Here is a 15,434-nt window from a genome sequence, read left to right as displayed (position 1 = left end):
TCAAGGCTCATCATGTGTAGGTGTACATCAATGATTAGTTCAGAGGAAATATCCTGTGAATGTTTCAGTTCAATGAACTATTGGTTAGTTCCTCAACACAAGCCTGTAGCTTCAAACAGTCTCAGTATGGCTCCACAACAACAGTATGGCTCCTCAACAACAGTATACCCTCTCCAACTCAGTAGAAGACCAGACACTCTGACACCTGTCTTAACAAGCTCAGTGTAGGCGGTAGACCTGAAACAGAAACCTATTGAATCGTAGAGTCAAGGTTCTGCTATTAGTCTTAGAAACGTTGTTGAGAAGTTTCACTTTTATAGCCTGTCATCGTTGAGGTGGCTACCGGTTTCAGGAGAGCAGTTCCCTATAGAGGAACGACTGAGAAAGAGGAGGCACCTCCATGAAAAGGACCCATAATATCATGCAAATCATTAGGATGCTGCTACCCTTTTCCTGCACATCTCAATACTTTTTATTTCACTCAATCACAGGCCTCTTTTTTTCCTCTCTCTCCTTGTCCCTTGTTCTCCTCTCCTGTGGAGAAATATGGTTCTCCCTATCTCCTTCTTCAACACTCCTCTCTTTCTCTTCTAATTTCCTCCTTGGAGTAATGTGGAACACTCAGATCAGAGGTGAACCTATTCAGCGCCCTGCAGGCCTCCTGGGGGGGTCAGAGAGGGAGTCAGAGAGGAAGGGGAGGGGGAAACATTAATAACACTGCCACTCGGCAGGTGGGTGAAGGAGTAGTGAAGAGGAGGAAGCGGAGAATGGAGACCCTCTGTGACAACAGAGGAAGGGATTTAGACTATCCCCGCCCCCCGCACACTCACAGAGAGAAAACAAGCAGGCTCAGGTTTCAGCCCCAGAAGTGCCCTAAATGTAAAGTGAACCATAGGGGGGCCATGGCAGGGAACAGGCGGGGCAGGACGGGGGATGCTGGGGAACTCCAGGGCCAGGCCAGGGGAGCGGCAGAGGAAATGGAACTCAGGAAACCAGAGTGAAAACTGTAAAACCCTCGGCCCGTTCACAGCTCAGTACAGCACAGACTAACTTACCCGACAACAGCTCGGCACTGTCTCTATTACAACGATCGATGCATGAGCGTTGTTCAAACAAACAATAAGGTTCATGAGGTTTCTTAGAGCAATACTTAACTTTGTTATAAGCAGTGGCTTAGCATGCACCCCCGCAAGGCGATACTGAAAATCATACCTTTGGAATTTCGAAATACCCCAGTAAACGGTATATCGTACAAGCCTTGTTGTGTCCATGTCATTAAAATGAAATTATGTTGAACCAAAATGGAATAGACGTCTGTCGTGTTCGATCAACGTGGAGTAGTGTTTCAGCCAAAACTTACCTTCAGTTGCTGCTCTTTGAGCAGTGTTGCCCTCCCTGACTCCATCGGCAGGCCCGTCAGAAATGGGGCTCCCTCAGTCTGCGTATAGGAATGTGTGAGTATAAATGTGAGTATCTATGTCTGTATGTGTTTGTCTGTCTCCTTCTCATACCAGCCCTGACCAAATTCCTAAGGGAAGTGAAAAACGGTGTGTTGAAAATAATGACCACTAAAGGTTACTGTCCTATTTCCCCTTTCAGAGCTGAGATTGAGTAGTATAGGTTTAAGTACTAAAGAAAATTGTGTAGTATGTGTATAGCTCCTTGCTACGATCCATTTAGTGTGTAACTGAAATAAGAAAGAGCTTATTAAGATTATGGGAATCTAAATGACTAGGGCTCCCTCTGACTGACATGGAAAATATATCGCCTGGCTGGTTGCCATGTTACGACATTATATACACAGTGGAAATAGAAAACACTAGAAACTCCTTCCTAATATTGAGTCCCCCACCTTTTTGCCCTCAGAACAGCCTCAACTCGTCGGGGCGTGGACTCTTCCACAGGGATGTCGACTCCAATGCTTCCCACAGTTGTGTCAAGTGGATTTCTACTGCGAATAGCTCATTCCATCTCATCCCACAGATGCTCAATTGGATTGAGATATGGTGACTGGGTAGGCCACTGCAGTAAGCTGAATTCACTGTCATGTTGATGGAACCTTTCCTAGCCTTCTGGCATGGGGCATTATCCTGCTGCCATGAAGGGATGCATCTGTTTGGCAATGATGTTCAGATATCCTGTGGCATTCAAACATTAATCCACTTTTAACAAGGGGCCCAATGTGTGCCATGAAAACACACCACACGCCATCACACCACCACCAGCAGCCTGCAATGTTGACATGTGGCATGATGGATGCATGTACTCGTGGTTTTCTCCATACCTTAGTCCTCCCATCAGCTTGAAACAGCAGGAACCAGGATTGTTTTTCAGATGTTTTTCCAATTCTCCAGTGTCCAGTGTTTTCTATCCTTAGACGACTCCAACCACAGTTTATTGTTTTTTTGCTGAAAGAAGTGGAAGTCTGTCAGGTTGTCGGCTGCCATACCCCATTCGTGTCAAGGTACGACGAGTTGTGCATTCTTTTATGGGTCTTTGGGTACCAATGCTGCACTGGGATGTCAGTTGACTAACTGTAACATGTCTGTTGCTCTGCACAACTCGTGCCAGCCTCCTTTGTCCTCTTTCATCAATGACCCATTTTCAACCACTGGCCTGCCGTTGGCTGGATGTCCTTTGGGTGATGGACCATTCTTTATACACACGGAAACCTAATGTTCGTGAAAAACTCAGCAGCGTTGCAGTTCTTGACACACTTAAACCGGTGTACCTGGCGCCTACTACCATACACCGTTCAAAGGCACTTAAATCTTTTGTCTCCCCTTCATCTACATGATTGAAGTGGATTTAACAGGTGACATCAATAAGGGATCATAGCCTTCACCAGGTCAGTCAATGTCATGTGTTCCTAATGTTTTGTACACGCAGTGTATGTGCACTTGTTTTGGGGAATTTCTCTCCGTATTCAATTGTCTTTCTTCCTTTAATAATCTAAGTGACCATCTTATCATATAAAGGAGGTTAACTCCATTATGACATTCTCCAGGGGCTTGCAGACCAGAAGAAACGTTAACCCTGGCTGATGCCCCATGTAATTCCATCCCAGAGTCACATTTCCAGATGAAATAGTTTAGAGATCTGTCGTCTGTTATAAGACACAGTAGCAGAAACATTATGTACAAAATAACTTACAAATAACGCAAAAAAACATACACAATTGGTTACGGGATCGTAAAACGGCAGCCATCTCCTTCAGTGCCATTTAGAACCTAAAAGCGTTCTCCAGCTGTCCCGATTGAAGAACCCTTTTTGGTTCTAGGTAGAACCCTTTCCACAGAGGGTTCTCATATGGGGTCAGCTGAAAAACAGTTTTGGAACTATTTTTTTCTAAGAGTGTAGGCCTAGGTCAAGAACAAAAATGTAAAAAAATATTTTTCTCCCTGTCCTTATACAAACATGTCATGTGGATAATGAGAGTGACTACCATAAACAGCATGACCTGTGACCGTTAACCCCAGACTTTTATGGCCAAGGGTGACAGTTCCAACTTTCACCTAATTTCTAAATGTAGGCATGTAACATCCTAACTGAACTGTTTGGGCTATTTCATTTGGGCGTGTTCCATTTGTTTTAGAGTCCAGTGCTTCTGTAGTTATGAATGGAAGCAGCGGTCTAAGGCACTGCATCTTAGTGCAAGAGGCGTCACTACAGTCCCTGGTTCGAATACAAGCTCTATCACATCCGGCTGTGATTGGGAGTCCCATAGGGCAGCGCACAATTCCAGGTTTTGCTGGGGTAGGCCTTTATTGTAAATAAGAATTTGTTCTTAACTGACTTGCCTAGTTAAATAAATGTTACACACACACACACACACACACACACACACACACACACACACACACACACACACACACACACACACACACACACACACCACACTGACCAAAAAGTTATTTTGTTGGCATTTACGTATGTCCCCATTACCAGTAAAACATAATCAAAACCTATTTCTTTCACTTACTGTGCTGTTTCGTTGTTCATTTGGTCAGTCGTTTCATTCTCAACCAGGATTTCATGGAACGCCGTTTGGGTCTTTTCTATGGAACACCGTTTGGGTCTTTTCTATGGAACACCGTTTGGGTCTTTGCGCGTCAAAAAAGATACACGTTAAACAACACTATTTGACGGGTCAAATAACACTATTTGACGTGTCATATAAGCTTGTTGACCAATCAGGGCCTGAATATGAATGCACGTCACGTGATAATTTTACACGTTCATTCATTTTTTACGTAGTTATTACACATTGATTACACTATCACTTGTATTTCATATGTCACAACGATTCATCGATACGTATGCTATGATGCTGGTAAAGTCGTCTCGTGCACCTACAGTGCTGGTCATGAAAAAGCTAGCTAGCTCATGGATGCAAACAATGTTCTTCCCCAAAAACATAGCAAAACGACAATCTGTTTCATAGCTAGGTGTCATCTAAAATAACCCTAATTTATAAAACAGTTCTTATTTGATTAATGGCGGTCGGACCCATCTTTGTGAAGCTAGCCACAATAAGGATTAGCCACAATAGTGGACTTTGCGGTTAGCCTTCAAAATAAAAGTATGGCATAATTCTACTATTTGTACTCATTTGCATCACTGTCAATGACATACTTTTATTTTGAAGGCAAACCGCAAATTCCAGTATTGTGCATAATCCTTATTGTGGCTAATTTCACAACACATAAGCCGGTCCGGTTGGAGCCTCACTAGCCAGATGAAGCCAGCTGGCTGCTTACAACGTTAGCTTTGGGCAACAGGGTTAAGTAGCTGGCTAGCTATTTATTTTCATGAACTGAAGTTCAATTTCAATAGGCGAACAACAAGTGGCAACATAGTGAATACTTACTCACAAGGATTCCTAAATCATTGCTAAGAATAATGAAAATGACTGCAGATCCTACTGGTAATTGTTTTCAGGCTGGTTGTATTGGTGCTAACTAGGTACCAAGCTAAAGCTGGCTACCCCAGAAGTTGCGGTCGAACAAATAATGCTTTATTACCAACGCGGTATTGTAAACACATCGTTCGTGGCCAGTATTTGCAGACTTCTTTGTACAGCTTTGACAGTGCTACTGTATATTTTTTTGACATGCAAAGACCCAAGCGGCGTTCCATACTGTGTATGTCATGAAGCTAATAGCAGTGACGCTATTACTGTGCAACTTGGTAGTGTGTACTGGTGTTCGACCAGTCGGCGAAAGCCAACATCGCCCACGACAGAGAACAGTTGATTGTCAAGGGCAATGAATTCCATTATCTTGGCGTTAAAGGATTCTGCCTTTCTTGTCTCGCTGAAATGTTCTTACTCTTTAAATGACTCTTTAAATGACTGCTCGACTTGTTGACTGCTCAATCCACACAGCAGACACGGGCTAGGTTAGGAATGCTGTGTTGCATGTGTAGCGCAAAATTTTCCTTGACATCATTATGTCATGTACCTACATTATATAGGTATGCACGTCAGCTTTGACATCGGTTTTGCACATCGGCGTTAAACTAGACATTGGACGATACCGATGTTGGCATTTTTAGCTAATATCGGCCGATTCTGATATGTTCACCGATATATCGTGCGTCCCTAGTTTATGGGTTTTCCAATAAAATGACTAACTGACACTCCCTTTACTTCAGTGACTGGCAGTGCAGTGTAGGAGTCGCCTATGGATGACATCACTAACTGAAGGGATGAGACGATGAGCTCACCCTAGCCAGGAACCTATTGCTTTTAATTTAGACATGACAACATTTATCCCCAGTATCATTACATGGAGGTAGACTATTATCTATAATCACTATGATGGAATGCAATAACTTTAAATCTGTTATCTTAACCCATTGGTAGTATATTACTGGTATTACTCACTCATAGTGACTCACACACACACACAAAGGTGTCCATTTGATGTAGGGAAAAAATTACTGGAATTACCACATACGGTGTAGAGTTGACAGCTCGTTCTGTCTCAAAAGTCACTCTCACAACCATTCGGAAAGCATTGGCGAGTTGCTGCATTGCTACAATGAAGCCATAGCTAAAAACAGATTCCAACTAAAACTGATTCAAAATGAAACAGAAAAGAGTGACTGACCAAAACAGCAATGTACCGTTACTAGCAAAATGGAACACTCTCTAATGATACTAACCATATTATTTAACCTAGAATGCTATTATTTAACTTAGGCTATTTTGGTATTTCCCCGCCTTTTCTTCTCAAGACCCACAGAAAAAGCTGAAAACGTCACATCACAGGAAGGCCTATAACTATCTCCAGTGATGTTCTTCTCAAGTGGTTGAGAAGCACAGCTTGACTGTGACGGTGACCACACTTCCTGAAATATCACTTCCTTCCTCTCTGTGCTAAGGCTGAAAACACCTAGAGCTGAGCCTGACAAGCACCATGTGGTGCCCCACCACTCCTTCCCCGTCTGTCACATTGCATGCCATTTAACAGCAATCAGTGTAATAACACACCAATAAATGGCTGAACTCTGCTCGCGTCATGTTCGTTCTACTAGGCCTACAACAATAAGTTAAGATGCACTTGTTCTACAAATGACAGAACAGAGATGTCACCACAGGACCAAGGAGAGAGGACAGTGCATATCCCATCCTAACTTGAGTTTAACATGACAGCCAGGGACACTGAACACACTACCGGCTTAACCACAACTAACCTTCATCCCCAGCTCACACCTGTAGAGTGCTGTTTGGTTGTAACTGGAATCTAAACTAAAACTAGTGTCTGTTTGTCATTCAATCCTATCAAAACACTGAGCATCTGGTTGTAATACACCATTATTTGCAACATTAACACATGCTTTTCAGAGAGAAAGCATGTCGGAAAGCACACATGAAAGCATTTGGAACACCCTGGGGCAATGCTCTATCACCATTGCCTGGGCAGCAGAGCAGTGCATCTTGTTCAGGCACTAAGGTAGTAAGAGAAATAGGGCTGACGTCATAACATAAATACTAGGCCTATGAAGCACTAACATTGGTCTCCATGAACTTTGGACCAGGAGAGCTGACCTTCAAGAGGAGATACACGTACCAGATTTAACCATCTCCAGACCTTGCTGTTTCTGACTTCAGCAGTAGGAGGCAAGGAACTCGCCACAACCACATACAATTTACAACTTCCCTGTTCCCATCGCTGAGATTGAAGCATCTATCAGATATGAAGTACACAATAGGCCACTAGGATCTAGGCCTAATTGTATCCCACACAGTACTACATTCACCAGTAAATGTTTAACCAGTGACAAATTCTACTTGCCTGGCTACCCAAACGCAATGCCACACCCACGGCAGTTAGTTTATTCTCCGCAATGAATCTGGATATAAGTACCTCCCCAACGATTTCTAGAACACAAACACATTCTAACCATTCTGATTGGTCCCAGAAACTAATGGGTTGGGCCCAGGGGTGGAATGGCCAGGCCGGCCCAAAAAAACCAAGTTGGACAGGCCCAACTAGTTTTTTTTGTGCAAAATTAGAATTATCATGACTAACAATGGGGGGCTAAAGACAAAAACAATGGGTCGGTATGGGGGCCTTGAGGAAAAAAATTGGCCTGTGTGTTCGAAATGCCTGGACCGATTTCTTGTCCCAGTCCACCCCTAGTTGGGCCAGAGTCAGAAAACATGTGGGTAAAGCGACATTTAGAAAATGCATCATTGGCTTTGATACTCTGATTGGTTAGAGATGATCCAATTGCTGATGACTTTGTTTTGTACAACAGCCCTCATTTTGACGTCACCACAAACGACTTCAATGATGGCAGTCTCAGACTGAAGTATGTAGCGAACGGTAGAGCAGCGGAAGAATTATGAGACATCAAGCTATCATTTTACAGCACAACTACAACAAAATCTGAAACAAAAGGTAAACAAGGAATTCCAGAGGCTGTGACTAGTTATTAGGGCTCTGTAAAAATTGCTGTAGCAGTCCTATAATTTTCCTAACGCTCATGCCGGAGTTTACGTCACATGGCGCGGGATTTGTGTGTATGTGTGTGGTCTTCTGGGAATCCATCCTTCTGAACATCTGAAGCCCCTCTTACAATGTCGTTTTTTTAAAAGTAAGGTGCCCGCCTTTGGGAACCAAAAGCAGACAAGCTGAATAAAGTCAGAGCCTTTTTTCAACGCTGGATGTCTGTTGTAGCTCAACTAACTAGTCTAAATTTGGTACCAGGGCACATGAGTGGGTGGATGAAATTTGGCGTCATAACTGTGGAATTGTCAGTGGTATTCAGCTCCACCCTTGCCTGGAAACCTGACATTAAATTGCATTGAATTCTACATTGGGCAGAAATGCATGTTCAGGACAGTTTCCTCTCACGGCCTCTACAAGCCAGAATTTTGAATAAAATTATATTTTAACATACTTTACCAGTTGTCCATGGGGTTGGTCCTTTTGGCGGTAGGAATGTGAGACAATATATCCACAGGAAAGTAGAATTAAATCAACTTTTCAAAGCGCTGGTAGTGCGTTAGATTTTTATCACCTAAGCATAAGCAGAACCATGCAAACATGTGCATGAGCTCGGCAAGTATGCATGCGTCTCATGCATGTATTTATATCTTGTGCGAATGCTTCAGGTGCTCAACATCAACTTCATTAGCTGATCCCTTCTGATGATCCTGTTGGAGTCATGTCCAACCGGGTCATCAGGAGGGTTCATCCAATCACGAAGAAGAAAATTGACTACTTCAAAATGGAGCTTGCCTCAATGGCGCTGCTCTCTATCATTCTCTACAGTGGTGCCGGCCTACAATTTCCGTGAATCAGACTGGTCAAGACATGCACAGAGCCTGCAGCAGCACTCCGATGTGAAGGACAGAGAAATTGTGAGCTAATTGACAACTCATGAGGCAAATTGGTAAAACAATTACGCACTTTGCTCCTCTTTTTAACCTGTATCGTCAATATATTTTATTAAACTAAATCAAAAAGTCACACCTGATTGAAAAGTGCTGGTTAAATGCCGCCTCGCCACACGTTCTCTGGCAGACCTGCCATATTTAATACTTAGTGGAAGCACCATTGGCACCCATTACAGGTGTGAATGAGTATTGTGGTGGCAGCATCATGTTATGGGTATGCTTGTTACCAGCTGGGTCTGGAGAGTATGTTAGGATCAAAAGAAATATGAAAGGAGCAAAGGACAGGTAAAAAGTTAGAGGAAAAACTGCCATAGTTTTCTGAAAACCTAAACCTGCGATAGAGTTGTATTTTTCAGCGGAACAAGTACACAAGTCTTAATTTTTCCTGACTAAAATCTGCTTGAAAATCAGTAACAAGCATTGAATATTGTTGTCCATCAATGATTCCAAATCAAATTGACTGAGCTTGAGTCATCTTGACAAAAACAATGATTATATTGCCCTAAGTGTTGTGCAAGGTTAGTAGAATCGTAATCAAAATTGTTCATAGCTGTAATGTGCTTCCACCAAGTATGAATAACTCTGGAGTGTGAAGACATACAGAAATCAATACATTTTTCTTTCTTATTTTTTTATTAATTTGGAAAATGTTTCACTTTCACTGAAAAAGACGAGTAAATTGTGTTGCGCTGGTAGTGCGTTATATTTCTATCACCTGAAGCATAAGCAGAACCATTTAAACACGTGCATGAGCTCTGCAAACAAAATCTAATGTAATCCTTTTTAGATGTAATTTTCATGCAGCAAAATGTGAAGACTGTGCAAGGGGTGTGTAGACTTTCACTAGCAACTGTTTGTAGGAGCATGCAAATGTAATCCCACCCCCTTAATTGTCATTATCATAGAATGTTTTAAATGTAAAAAATCATTATTGATGCAAAAGATTATATTAAAATATGTTAAAACAGCTTTCGCTAAATCAAGCGAGTTCATGTCAATCTGTGGCACAACCGGTTTTGATTATGATGCTGTCTTGGTTGTATGTGTGAGACATGGGAGGAGAGCTGACTGGCTGCATTGTGAAGATCAGCTGTCATTTGGCTGATTGCAACATGGCTGACAATGACAGCACAGTGTGGTGTGTGTAACAGTAGCTTCTGAAAAAGTAGCTTCTGAGAAGCCACAGCCCTATATCCTGTCAACTCAGACCTTCCTATTAAGACTCTCCTTGTTCTATAGTGTGGTTCCAAGACAAATCCATTTAGACATAGGACATGTAATGTGTGTACAGCCTACATCTAGCCTAAACAAAACGTCATAAACACTGACTGCATCCCTAATTTTCAGCTACAATGCTGACTGCTCTGCTGCTGTTGTTGTTTATTTTCATACAAGCATTTGAGTATTCTCAGATGACCCAGGTACCACACCAACAAGCATTAAATTACATGAAATAAATGTGTTAGTATTATAATGCCTTCCGCTTTCTCGATCACACGGGAGACAAATATGGTCTGGAATGGTAGTGGACTAGCTGACCTACAAGCACTGCCTGGACTCTATAGTGAAAAACATCAAGTGGCGGTGTGTTTTATAAAAGCATGTTAGTGTTATGTTGTGTTGAATTGTATTGAATTGAATTGAAAGCGTAAAATAGCTCAGTGTGTATCGTTTTTATGATGTAGGCTACAGTAGGCACACATGCACATCGGTCTGGACAAGCTAGCTAGCTACACATCAATGGCCTACATGTCAGTTAGGCAGGGAACATGACAGACTTCCAATTGGAATTAGCCTTCATTGGGATGAACTGATTGACGACTGGGAAAATGGACGGTGTAGCTTGTTTTGCAGTTATTACAATGTAGCTAATAAACATTCGGGCTTGGTTTGCGAGCACTGTTGAGTCGTCGGGCTGTTTCTCACTATCGATAGCCACTAATAGTGGCTAATAAATGAAGAGATTATTCTTACCCATAGCTCTGACCCCCAGCTCATGGTTCCAAAGCGATTTCCTCGTAATAATCCACGATTCAGACGGGGTGTATCGAAACCACTGAGTCGGGTATAATTGTTTTATTTCTTTGAGGTAAACGGTCTCTTTGTGAGCGCCTTCGGAATGTGTCCTTATTCCCTCCTTGTGCGTAAATGCAAGATTTTTTCACCTCCTCATTCTGTCTGTTTTCTAAAAAATGGACAGAAACCACAACATAATCTTCAAACTGAGTGTGTGTGGCGCTGTGCTGTTCGGTGCAGAGTGCGGGCACCCGCTTTTCAAACAAGAATGACAGCTGCTGAGGCGCGTGCATTCATAAAAGGCACAAGAGGAGAAGTAGCGGGGGATCGTTGGGGCGATGGTGGATCCACAGATGGTTGTTGTCTGGTGATGAGTAATTAAGATTGTTTTTGTGTGGAAATGGGTAATTACAATGTTATGATTTGCATTTTACACTATACGCTGACTGCCACGGATTATTTAAAGGCCCTGTTCAGTCAAAAACGTGTTATTTCTGTGTTTTATATATATTTCCACACTAAAAGGTTGGAATAATACTGTGAAATTGTGAAAATAATGATTAGTTTAGTGTAAGAGCTTTTTTGAAAAGAAAGCCTGAAATGTCAGCCTGTTTTGGTTGGATGGAGTATTGGCCTGCCTGGTGATGTCACCAGGCGGTAAGTTAGGTAATAGACCAATAAGAAATAGAGTTCCAAACAGTGGCGGCTCCCTAGAGGAGGAAGGGGAGGACCATCCTCCTCATTGAATTTCATTAAAAAAATGTAATTTTGAAACATTTAAAACGTTTCCTTTTTGATAAAACTATATTAAATATATTCAGGTCAACAAATAATTTATTAAAACACACTGTTTTGCAATGAAGTTCCACAGTAGACTCAACAGCACTTTCTGGGGAAGCATGGTTCTCATGGTTCTCACCCCATTCCATAGACACAGTAATTATGACAACTTCTGGAGGACGTCCTCCAACCTATCAGAGCTCTTGTAGCATGAACTGACATGTTGTCCACCCAATCAAAGGATCAGAGAATGAATCTATTGCTTAAAGCATAAGCTACAGCTAACTATCACTGCAGTACATAGAATATGGTGATTAGTTGACTCAAAGAGAAAGACAATAGTTCAACAGTTTTTAACAAAATAATTTCCTCAAAAATGAATGAGAAGCAAGAGAGACCGAGAGAGATAGCTATATTTCATTGTCTATTTTTTCACTTTCACTTACTTAGCTAGCGAATGCAGCTCAAACAGAGAGGGATACTATGTTAGCTAGCTGGCTATGGCTATTCAACACTAGAACTCTTCCAATTCAAGGTAAGCTTTTGGGTTTATTCATTTATTGCCATCGGGGCCCGCCGGTGTAACTGCTAAACTGCTTGCTGTTCACTGTACTGCATGACTGTAGCGGGTTTACTAATGCGTTAGTTCTAGTAGCTATGTTGACTATGACGTTAGCTAATATGGTAACGACAATGTAGGCTGTGTGTCGCAGTTAACGGTTATGGTATGAAGGTTTGGCTTGGAAAGGATTTTTCGTCTGGTCACGGACAGCTGTTGTGTTGTGCACTCAAGTCCACAAGCAAAGGGAGAAGGTGAAAGGGGGATAGATGCGAGAAGAAATTATACAACGAGCAAAGTGATCATGCTGTTAGTATGTGGCTGCTATGAAGGTGAACTGTGTTTGCCGGTGATGTATTCATTCCGCCAATTCTGTGGAAAAACATTTCTTAAACTGAAGCAAACTGAACAAAATGGGGATAAACACAGCTGAACTTGTACAATAGAAACTAATTTGCAGCTGTTGGACTAATGATTACATCTTAGATCAGCTAGATGCAGGCGAGAGTGTGCACGGCAGTATTGAATCTGTCACCCTGATTACTCAAAATGTTCAAATGTTCTCTCGACCTGTGCACCTATGTTGTAAACTTTAATTCGTAGGCTAGGTTTTAGCAACCTCATGATGGGTATAGGGAAAATTAGAGTATCATGTAGTAGCCTAAACCTACCAATGTTACATTGAGCTGGGTGAAAGGAAAATGAATGGCACTCATCCAATATGCTGTAATATAAATTATTTAAAGTCGTTCTCCCTAACCTTAAACAGCACCGACTGCCACTGGTCCCAACCCTCTACTATGCCAATAACAGGTCGCTTTTACATGTCCCCTCTCCACTCAGACCACTCCCAGACAGTCCTAGCAAAATTCATTTGAGAAATTGCACATTACTAAGAAGCTATTTTTGCTTCTTTTAACTATTTTATTTGAAAACAATCACAGTAAGGTACTTAATTGTGTTTACCCAGAATAACTTTATATTGAGATAAAGATGGCTGCATTGGACTTTTAAAGCTAGAATCCTTAGTTGCTATATACATTTTTGGACTTATTAACTAATGATATACTCATTGCTTCTTGAAGAATATAACTTATAAATGCGTTTAGTTCAACTGTCATACCACATCAGAACTCAAAATATAAGCTTGTTTTACTACAATGTGTGTAAACAATGCAAATGTAAACAAACACTGTATAGCCTCAAAAAATATTAAAAGTATAATTTGATATCATGGACGGTCAGTCCTTGCATCATACATCTGTCTATGAATTTGAGAGTAGTTACATTTCTCCCATCTCTCAGCTTTTTACCTAAACTGAGGCGGGGTAACACCTTTGTTATTGTTACAATTAAGTATTCTAGCTTTAATTCATGAATATTTTCTTAGTACTATTAAGACAGACACAACCAGCGCAGTAGAGAGCAGTGTACAATGACAATAGATGTGACAGGGTATTTGCTCCACCTAGTGGCTATCAACAGTGTTACAACCACCCTAAGAGTGGAAAAGGTGTTTCAAAATGCTATCTAATAGTGTGGTGACCTCATTTGGCCAGGTAGTGCATCGTGTGTAGAGAGCAGTAGAGAGTAGAGAAGATGGCGTCGGATGAAAGTGGATTCAGGAGTTGTATCCAGTGTCGTTACTGTATGTTCGAGACTGCCTTGAGTTGTTGTTGTGGGCGTCAGAAATGAGAAGGAAGTTTAAATGATATTAAGAATCTCTTTGCACAGGATCCATTTTGAGACTAGAGAGCAGAATATAATCTTCAAAACGAAGAGGAGAACATAAAGTATTTCAGAATCCACAGGACAGAGCAGAGTGACTGAATGGAGTGGGCCTAAATTATTAATCTTATTTGCCTATCTAACATTTTCAAAGAGGAGGTGAATTTATCTGGATGTAGTTCTTCTGAAAAAAAATGGTATTTAAATAGCCTTTTTTTAAATTGTATTTTATCAAACCAGTGTGTTAGCTCCATATTACAGAAGTCCAGAAAGGACATATGAATTAAAAAAAATATTCCCTCGTTATGTTACGATCACAACTTATTTATCTCATGATCACCACATAACAAAAGTTGTTTTGTCGAGATCACAAGATCATTTTCTCATGATCATGACATAAGAAAAGTTGTTTTGTGGAGGTCACGAGAAATGTCTGAGTTGGCAAAGCCCACAGTGGATCAGTGCATACGTTTTTATTGATTGCTACACTAAGGGATGGTACATGTACATTTCATGCTAACATCACACGTTAATTTGTGTTTGTAGCTCATTATCAGTTTAGAAATTAGAATGTTAGCGAGATAAAGGTCCCTTACATTGTGCTAAGAGCTCATGGGGCAGCTAAGCCCTCATGTGGCATTTAAGCCCTTAACAATGACTGACAGGCATTTTCTTTTGTGTTTGTAACTCATTATCAGTTTATAAATTAGAATGTTAGTGAGCTAAAGGTCCCTTACCGTGAGCTAAGAGCATTTAAGCCCTGAACGATGCCTGACAGGCAACATCGTCTCCCAGGCTGTGTGCCACCCTCAAGACCACACCCAATCGCATGCAAGCAGCATCGCAGCTAACTTGGCTAGTCTTGTGAGCAAGAGAGCTAGTTAGGTAGGTAGTGTTGTTATCTATGCTGGTTGTTAGCTTGCATAACTGATATTCTTTAAGGATACTATTAATATTTAGACACTTTATGTTTTGTGGATAATATTTACAGTGGTTGAGCTCCATTCCTGGCAGGCTGATAAGAGTCAATAGCAGCCTAAGAGGCTGAATAGTCAGAATGCTGCCTTGTAGGCTATTTCATAAGTAAAGCGCCTTGCCGGCAGATTAGCAGTCACTGCATTATGTGATCAAGAGTGGGTGCACTCTATTCCTGGCAGGCTGATCAGATTCAGTAGCAGTCTCAGAGGCTGATAAATCAGGATGCTGCACCTTGTCTGCAAGGAGCCTTACATATGAAACAGACTATTATTGAATCTTCTCATAATGCCAGGAATAGAGCACATCCACTCTGGATTATATGCATCAGTCTGATGGCTAATGTACCTCCAAGAACCTTTACCTATGAAACAGCCTACAAGGCAGCATCCTGACATCAGCCTCTGAGCCTGTCAGGAATGGAGCTCACCCACTGTAAATATTATTATGAAGTGTCCCTTGTAT

At 41.5% G+C, this 15,434-nt stretch overlaps 1 protein-coding gene across 24 annotated transcripts in view; it reads right to left on the bottom strand.

Moving 5' to 3' along the window:
• Positions 1-11,203, bottom strand: part of LOC106568736 (formin-binding protein 1) — a 115,123-nt gene extending 103,920 nt beyond the window's left edge. For 3 of the 24 annotated variants that reach the window (XM_045692371.1, XM_045692398.1, XM_045692411.1), the window contains exon 1: positions 1,361-1,635. In XM_045692371.1, coding sequence (XP_045548327.1) covers positions 1,361-1,405 — 45 coding nt within the window. In that variant the 5' untranslated portion in view covers positions 1,406-1,635. Of the gene's footprint in view, positions 1-1,360; positions 1,636-10,885 lie in introns of those variants that run through there. The other 21 variants (XM_045692381.1, XM_045692425.1, XM_045692431.1 and 18 more) reach the window with 13 other exon arrangements.
• Positions 11,204-15,434: the final 4,231 nt, after the last annotated feature.

Source organism: Salmo salar, chromosome ssa01 (genome assembly GCF_905237065.1).
Source record: "Salmo salar chromosome ssa01, Ssal_v3.1, whole genome shotgun sequence".
Lineage (NCBI taxonomy): Eukaryota > Metazoa > Chordata > Actinopteri > Salmoniformes > Salmonidae > Salmo > Salmo salar.
Note: the sequence above shows the minus strand (reverse complement) of the source record. Positions and strands in the feature narration are given on the sequence as shown.